This window comes from Stylophora pistillata, chromosome 12 (genome assembly GCF_964205215.1).
Source record: "Stylophora pistillata chromosome 12, jaStyPist1.2, whole genome shotgun sequence".
In the NCBI taxonomy this organism is placed as follows: Eukaryota; Metazoa; Cnidaria; class Anthozoa; order Scleractinia; family Pocilloporidae; genus Stylophora; species Stylophora pistillata.
Genome location: NC_142530.1, coordinates 9390001 through 9398874, shown reverse-complemented (window position 1 = coordinate 9398874; position 8874 = coordinate 9390001). Strand labels below are relative to the sequence as shown.

General features: G+C 39.8%; 1 protein-coding gene across 1 annotated transcript; it reads right to left on the bottom strand.

The window, feature by feature from the left end:
• Positions 1-775: 775 nt before the first annotated feature.
• LOC111328535 (uncharacterized) lies at positions 776-3728 on the bottom strand. The gene is made up of 4 exons (XM_088739990.1): positions 3435-3728; positions 2319-2882; positions 1714-2052; positions 776-1291 (listed from the first exon to the last, which is right to left on the bottom strand). Exons 1-4 carry the CDS (start codon positions 3726-3728, stop codon positions 1217-1219), a joined length of 1272 nt encoding a protein of 423 aa, XP_088596116.1. The 3' UTR covers positions 776-1216.
• Between the last annotated feature and the right edge of the window lie 5146 nt (positions 3729-8874).

Below are 8874 nucleotides of genomic sequence, written 5' to 3'. Positions count from 1 at the left end.
ACGGAATTTATTATCCAACTACACTTAGACTAGTACAAATAACGCCATAGACCAGTACAAATATCACTCGATATTTGTACTCGTCTATTGTAGAGGTTAAACAGGTTTTCTCGCATCGCGGGAGCGAAAAGAAAAGTGGCGGACAAATTGGATCATATTTCCGACGACGAAGTCAGAAAGGCTGGCAAAGATAGATCCAAGTTTATTAGATGAATCGAACAAAGAGAAACAGCTTGACGACCAGAAAATTTCTTCATTTAACGAAGAAAATAGAAACAGCAGCACAACGCGCCAATTCCTTTCCGATTCGCATACTTCTGTCACGCACTCTTCGTAAATAAATATCCGCGAAATTCGCCCGCACTGAAATAACAGTTTGGCGTGTTGGATAATAAATAACTTATTAAACGTTTTGTTGTGTAGTATCGCTGAGTATTTTTACTCGTTATTTGTATTTTGACTCGCCCTACGGGCTCGTCAAAATACGGCACAGCTCGTAAAAATACTCAGCGATACTACACAACAAAACGTCTAATAAGATATATTTACTGAAACACTCTGCTGCTGGCTATGATTCATGATATACTTTCGTTCACATGAGATTGTCTGAACGTCAGGTCGCAAAGGTTTGTGACATTTACGAAATCTTAAACCCTGCTTGATCATCTGAAACTTTCAAGAATTGGTCGGGGAACTTTACGGCGGTGTAAGCGGGTTTAGTGACAAGAAATAACACCGAAGTTTATGAAAGAGACCAACCTTTTTGAAGCATCCATTGCCGTTATAAGACGACACGAGACTATGTATATATTTTATTAACCAATATCGGCCCGAGGTGTTGACAGTACGGACCTCGCTGCGCTCGGTCCGTATAAAAAAGACCGAGGGCCGATATTCTTCCAGTACGGTCCCAAGCAAGCTTGGTTAATAAGAGATTTATTATACGACTGAAGTTCAAAGGGACACAAGTGCGGTGTCATTCGGGACCATTCGGGACAGTGCCCGGTCCAATACTTAGAGAATATTGACCGGCAATAGAGCATTTTGGATTGGTTGATTTTAGTTATTGGCCTTCTGACTGCCCGAGTCGTGTAATAAATTTCTTTATTTCCACTCTGCATAAAATCCTACATATTAATGATTTCATTCATTTTTTAAACGGTCACAAAATGAGTTGAAATATCCAGATGTATTTTCTTATTAATTTTGAACAAGTTCACTGGTCCTTGTTTCTCCTTGGTATGCAACAGGGGCTCCGTAACCATCGAGAAAACCGACTGGATTTGCGAATCTGTCAAAGGAAAGGAAAAGAGGACATGTTCAGGTACATCTGAAGGAAAAAAATGAGTACTGGAACCATCACACTTGGGTCTCTATGAATGTTAGTATCTAGGCTGTCCGACAGATATATCAATCCGCGGGTTGACACAGCTAAGCGACTTAGGGATTGGAAGAAATTTCGACAACAAAAATTCGTATGGACATTTTCGCCCAAAGCCTTTGATGATGTAAAGGTGAGGTCCACCAACTTCAGTTAAAGCCTACGCGGGGATCACAAAACTGAACTTTTAAAACTGAGAACCATTTTTTAGCTGCATTACTAGGCTTATGTCAAAATGATAAAAACTTATCTAAAAAAAAAAACAGAAACATACAGGCCCAGAGATATGAACCCTAAATGAAGGCAGTGTGTAAGTGTGTGCAAACACGTACCTTCTTTCCCAGTTTAGTTGGAGCTTTATCATTGTGAGCAAATGACAAATCTTCGACAAATTCAAAGTCAGTTTCCACGCAACCATCCTTCGCAGATGGAGGATTGGACTGGCTCGAGACAGACTCACTGATTGATAAACTTTTAACGACAGAGAGACTATGTTCTGCCGAATTCTTGACTTTAATGGCTGTTAGTTGTGATGTAACTGATATTTCATCACTTGGTGAGCTTTCTCGGGAACTCATCTCTGACTCTTCTGCAGAATTTTCTGCCGATCTTCCTTCCAAACAGTCGTCCGACTTGTTTCGCCCTGAGCTCTTATTGGAGCCTGACGCCAACTGTCCATGTAAGAAAAAGAACGATCATTCAAGTTTCACATTTTAAAACAAAACTCAGCCAATTTCAACCACCAACAAGATTCATAAATTAACGCGTGGTTAACACCGGCGGAAAATTCTGTTTCACGGAGACCTTGTGATTATGATTTTCGACCCATTTTCTTTCAACGAGTTATCTTTAATCTGTAATTAAGAAGCATATTTGTCGGTCGCACAAGCAGTTCTCATAGACGGGAAATAATATAACTTTTGATTGGACCACTTACCCTTTCTTGATAGAAATGGCCACCAACGGTGTTAGCAGCTCGCTCTTTGCTGCTTTCCTCAACACAGGACTTTCCGCTCCAGCGAGAAATGACTTCATCAATTTCCTCTTCCAGCCTCCAGAAAGGAAATGTAATCATTTTACCAAGTTCATACTGGAACTTTATCGTTAGACTATCGACGTCAATGTCAGCATCAATGACGTCATCACGGAGACGCGCGATTTCCAAAACAGATCTGTCTTTCTCCTCTCGCAGAGTCGCCGCCAACTCAGCATCAACTTCTTTAATCTCAGAAATTCTTCTTCTCTTTTTAGTCGCAGTCTCCGACAATTTCCTTTTCTCTTCATCGAGCTGCTTGGAAAATCTTTCATATGTTTCATCAAGAGACTGGCATTCATTGTAGAGATTAGCAGCGGTTTGCTGCACCGTGTCTAATTCTTTCTGCACGTCTGTAATACACTGCACAAGTAAGCTGTTCCATTGCTTTTGCTCTTCTATTTCGTCGGCCAGGAACTCATTATCCTGACGTACATTGTTAAATTTGGTGATAATCACACTCTTACCCTGTTTTGAACAAAAATACAGTGTTCTAAAAACTTGAACTGTCCAGAAAAAATCCAAAAGTCTGCAATAAATTGTTCAGAAATCACTGGAGGGATATCCTCTCTTGAAAAAACTTATCGGATACTTTTTCCTTGCCTTGCAATAAGAGACGGTACCTTCTCACGATGAGCTGGTGTCATATCGAAAATGGCTGCTTTTGCATCGAGAACGGAGAACGCCTAGTTAGTATGATGAGATATTTTCTCAACCGACGAGTCGATGACGCTGAGAGTTGACTCGTCAACTCTGTACCCTTCGCAATAATAGAAGGTGTGATAAGTGTGTTAGCCGTTGAAACGGGCACACTCCAAATTCAGCAGTAGTTTCAAAATATCTACCTTCCGTAAACCTTGAAAACTTATGTTTTGATTTTGGGTTTTAAAGGATTTGGAGCTGTATATCAAACGATCAAACTGATACACTGATTTCGAGGATTACCAGGGACGTAGAAAACTTTTTGTATAGTTAGTAGAGGTAATGAGGTGTTTTTAAACGTACATAACTTTGACTTACCGCATTCGGAAGTGGTTGCCTTGGATAAGGGGTATAGGGCATCTGCCCATTGACTAGGCCCATGTAAGACGCATGCGTAATTGGATAATCCCTTGGTCGAGTTGGATTACCCCAATTGAAGTATTGGACTTGAAGCTGAGGTGCCAGTACATTTCTGTTTGGGGTTTGCTTGAAATTCTGTTGTAGAATGAAACCCTGAGGCAGTTTTCCACCATCATACCACAAATATGAATCTGTCGAGTTTTCTTGCGGGAACTTTGAAGGCTCGCTGGTATTTGATAAGTTGTACCACATGTCTAAGTGAAACAAAAGATCTGAAATCAAATGAACTATCTTTGGAATTCCGCAGGTCAACTATTTTTAAAGCCTTCCCTACTTGCCAAATTTTTCTTTGCTAATGCGATTCCCTTAAACGATAGTTCACCAACAGTATCGGCATTTGGAAGCGGGAGGCTGCACCGAAGAATGCAGTTTTTCTTGGATCAAAAAAGTTCTTAAGGTTTTAGAATTTTTCATTAAGGAAAGGGAGCTGTTCTAAAAGAGTGTCTAATGTTTTCGCGTTTTCGAAGGATGATCGGGACTAGACTAGTTAACCTGCCAACAACAAAAAAACACAAATAAAAGTTTCTACTTACTTGATGAGTGTAAGAATTAGCTATAGGTATGCTCAATCTCAAATTTTCTTTCACAGTAATCACAATCGTTGCTCCTTCTTCAAAACTTTGAGATTCACAACAGTGACACGGTAGCTTTCTTGACCTTTCCGGATTCGAGAAAAAGAAATGTTTGGAAAGCCCAATTCACTTCACTCTTTGGTCAGAAATTCGATCCCTGCGGAACGGAATCCAAATCAGATCATTTTGTTTATTCGCTGATCTATATCCATTGTCATGGCAGCCCACGTTTATTTCGTCAAAGCGCGCGCATTTCGGTTGGGTGCGCACGCTGGTTGAAACTTGGGCTATCTCCAATGATAATAATGTTTGTATGTTTCCGCGTTTTAGAAGAAATCTCATGTTAAGAAAAAAAATAACTCTTACTATCATAGTAAAACAAAAAGAACAGAGGGATCAGTTTTTAACCAAGAAACGTCGAGAAAACTCTCTGTCGAAGTAGATCAAGAAATGTGTGGATATGGTCTTTCAATAGACTTAGACTTGTACACTAATATGTGACTTCTCGAGAGCAGCAAAAGCATATAAGGTAACCTCTCTTGGCCGGTTACGGTGGCTATTCAGGCTTTTATTGCGCGGGAGCACGCGGCTGCCTTATCTTGGTTTCATTATTTCGTCTTTATCTCGTTTCAAATACGAAAATTTAAGTGTACTCTTCTCTGATTATCGATATTTTCATATGGCAACCATGAGCATCGTGCTTAAACTAAAGAGGAAGCGCAACAAACTTTTCTGTTCATTTCTGTGCATGTAAGTCGCCAAATACGAGTTTTCGTTCTATAACCTTAAGCGGTCTCTCTCAGGAATATTCTTGACCAATTTGTGGAAAATTAGGTTATATCAACTAAGTTGGAGGGCTAATGCTCGAAACGTCAGCTCGTTACGGTGGCCAATTTGCAATTTCAACTTAGTTGATATAACCAAATTACCTTGTTACCCCCACCGACGCAGCACCACAATTTCTTTAGAAACTTTCACCCTTTATTAATGTGGAAAATTAGGTTGTGTAGCTTTCGTTATCCTCCAAGTTACCTCTTAACTCTTCCATTCTCTTTATAAAACTGTTGCTTTCCAAAGGTAAATCCCATTTAGACTATTCACTTTCTGCGAAAAGTACTCCGACACTGCTTTCTTGACGGCGTTGATCGATTGATGGTAGTTAACACATACTGTAGAAAATTCACCCGCTGTGCATCAGGAGAATAAATACAGAGCAGGTTGGGTAGGATTTCTATCTTGGCCTCGATACATGCAATAGCTGACGAGCTTCACCATACATCACTTTTGAAATTCGACTCCAGGACTGATTCTATAGCAACAAATGATAAATAGATGGGATAAGCTCCTTAAGAAATCGTACTGCTGAGTCGGTGGGGATGAGAGAAGGGGGGGGGGAGGCTACACGATTAATTTGATTTTATCAACTGTGTTGATAATGTAAATAGCCTACCGTAAAGAGTTTCTAAAGCTGACATTTCGAGCGTAAGTCCTTTGTCATTGGCTCTCATGTAGGGCTAATGCTCGAAACGTCAGAGAAGACATCATTAAGGAAGTGATGAAATGTATGTTATCCTTATATCAGCGCTCAACTTTGCTTCAATCTTTCCTTCACTCTAATTTAATGATGACTTCCGCTGGTTGGCGAGATGTCAGTCAACGGCAACACTTAGTTTTTCAGTTCTCTTTTGCCCCGGACTAAGACCCGACTTCGAACTTTACGATCAAATGTCTCTTCAAGTATGCCAAAAAAGCTAGAATGAACTTAGTTTCATTGAAAAAAAAAATTGTGAAAAGTAATGTATTCCTGAAACTAATAGGACTGGCTACGAAATAAAAATGACAAAATTATCAGTCGGCCATTGCCAATATAAAAGCTTTAATGCTTGGCAGAAGTATGTGCTTAGGAGTAAAATAAGTGACTTAGTTTTGTATCCAGAAGGTAGGTCCCTCGAGTGTCGGAAGATGTCCGAATGATGGGTCGAAAGTGACTTATTCTGTATCCCAAAATGCTATCTTTCAATTGGTTTCAACCGCCATGGAAGCTAAAACTGTCTGTATTTGTGTCAGTTTTATTACATAATGAATTAAAAAACTGTTTTAAGAAATTGAAATTACGACTTATCAAGTGAGAAACAAGCCGCTGTTTCCTCAGTACAAATGGAATTTCCGATGTTGATGTTTTCTGAAATATTCTTCGGTGGTTCCAAGAGAAATAATCTACGGCGGTTTGAAAGAAGAGTCTCTATTTGATTTTCCTTCTTCAAAAATAGACGTCTAGAATTAAAAATTCCATAAGGGGTAGAGTTGAAAAGAAGTCGTTTCTCAAATTCAACTGCCTTAACACAAATTATTTGATTATGACATGTTTTAGATCGTATCTTTTTTTTGGTTTTTCAGTATTGAATGATTTTTTCGTTTTCCAATAGAACCAATGCCCCCCACCAATAGGTAAATCATGAGCTCACAGTGACATATAACTCCAGATGAGTATTCACAAACTCATTAAGTCATCTCTGTTTCTAAAATCATAACGGTTTAGAGGGGGTAAGCTCCTTAAGAAATCGTACTGCTGAGTCGGTGGGGAGGGGGGGTTACACGGTTAACTTGATTTTATCAACTGTGTTGATAATGTAAATAGGCTACCGTAGAGAGTTTCCAAAGCTGACGTTTCGAGCGTAAGTCCTTTGTTATTGGCTCTTATGAAGGGCTACTGCTCGAAACGTCAGAGAAGACATCACTAGGGAAGTGATGAAATGTAAGTTTTTTTTTTTTTATCAGCAGCGCTCAACTTCGCTTCAATCTTCCCTCACTTTAATTTAAAGTGCCCCCTGAGACGAAAATTGACCATTTTTTTTGGGCTAATTTGTTTACAGAATGTTGAGTTGGGTCAAGTCAAACCCTTTTTGCCATTAAAAACTCAAAAGAAACCTTCGATGACCAATTTTTACCGCTTCAAAGTCGTCCAAAAATCGTCCGCCATTGCTGAAAACGTGTTCCAGCCGAGCCCGCAATCCTACAGCAGAGAACGTCATCATGACGTCAAAGGCTTGACAAACTTATGCTTTGCTTTATCACAACTCTTTGTTCGCTACACAGAGAATCATATGTATTAATTTTTTGAGAACTGTTTCGTTGTCAGTCGTGAAATGTCGACTTTTTCTGACAATGAATTGTCCCAGAAATCACCTGAAGCTTCTGAAAATAGTTTTGCTTCGGCAAACGATGAATTTTTGCCACGAGAATAAAGGTAAAGACAGAACAACGCGCACTCCTCATGTGGCTTTTATGGTCGCGTCGCTTTATCGCCCTCAAATTGTATTTTTCCTTGTCGTAGGAGAATTTCCCTTTTGGTAAGAGATAAATCGGATGACATATGAAAATTGTTTTCGGCAATGGCTGATTTTGTGTCAAGGCAGATATTGAGAGTTTGTGAAAGCCATTACCAATCAAGCCATCAATGTGTTTGCCCCAACGCATTTGGTCTATGATCTCAGTAACCCTTTCCTGCGTGTTTTTCGCTATCGGTGCTTTGAGAGGTTTGAGGTGAGCTCTGTTGTTGATTTGCACTTTGGCCTCTTCTGTTTTTTCTGTCTTATTCATGATGACTGTTGTTGAGTTGCTTTTGTGAGGTTTAAAGAAGAGTTTGTTTGAACTCTTTTACAGCCCTGACTTCATTGCGTTACAAATTACTTTTTGGCTTAGATACAGTCTGCAAGTTGTGTTATGACAATTTTCCAAGTAGCTCTGAAGGGCGATAGAAGACTGAACCGGTGGCATTCAGTTTGATATGAAACGGAAGTGGTTCTCCTTTTTGTTCGTGAAAGGTGTATCGGACGTGCATTCGTCTTGCGAGTACATTTCGCAGAGTTGGCCTGATTTTACATTCGTTTGTCACGGGCGTTGGGATGAATTTGAGACCCTTTGATACAACGCTGACTTGGCTGTCAGATGGTTCATGGCTTGAGAGATTTTTAAGAAATTTTCATTTTCTCGGTGTTTGGGCTGCAATCCTACATTTTAAAGTGTTTCTACGCTCTGTGTCGTTAGCTGTTTGTTCTACTTTTGCTGATGTTAAAGCCAGATTTTTTTTAGAGTCAGGGGACACAATTATATTTTCCATCTCTTTAGTTTAAAAATGAGTTCTTCGAGGTCAGAAATCTCATTCCTTAATTCGACTATTTTATCATTTTTATTTACAATGTTCACCGAATACTTCCTTTGTGTAAGGTATTCTACCAGAGATTTGTTAAAGGCAGATATTGATCGGATTACGTTTAAAGATGACAAGACCCATACAATTCCGTAGACTTCCCTTTCGTCGAAATCGCATTGAGGACGGTTTTTCTTGTCCCTTTTTTTGAACGGTAGGTACTAAACCCGGCAGAATTCTTCGCCTAGATCCTTCAAAGTACACAGATCTCTCGAAACAGTCTTCCGAGAAGTGGTCGGAGCAGATCACAAATATTCCTGTAGGATTGAAGTTGAATCGGCGGGTTCTCACAGATCGCACCCGTTTTTCCTGCTCTGACCTATTTGCAAGGCTCCGATTTAGAGAAATACCACCAGCATGGTCTGCACGATTACTACAGCTTGAATTACGCATCGATGCCGTAACGATGTCACCCGGATGGCCGTGTAATAAACCAGATTTAACTATAAAAAGAAACTACACTTTATTCAGCCGCCATGACAACCGGAAAGCATGGCCTACACAACTATCCATGATCCTTTGCATGTTTACAATGTCCGAGAACTTCCGCTAATAC

Excerpts from the sequence above, each read along its gene's own strand:
- LOC111328535 (XM_088739990.1), bottom strand. The coding sequence starts at position 3,728 with ATGTGGTACAACTTATCAAATACCAGCGAGCCTTCAAAGTTCCCGCAA. Across the intron at positions 2,883-3,434 it reads GGCAACCACTTCCGAATGCG|GGTAAGAGTGTGATTATCAC; the intron begins GTAAGTCAAAGT and ends TGTTCAAAACAG. Across the intron at positions 2,053-2,318 it reads GCCATTTCTATCAAGAAAGG|TTGGCGTCAGGCTCCAATAA; the intron begins GTAAGTGGTCCA and ends TTACATGGACAG.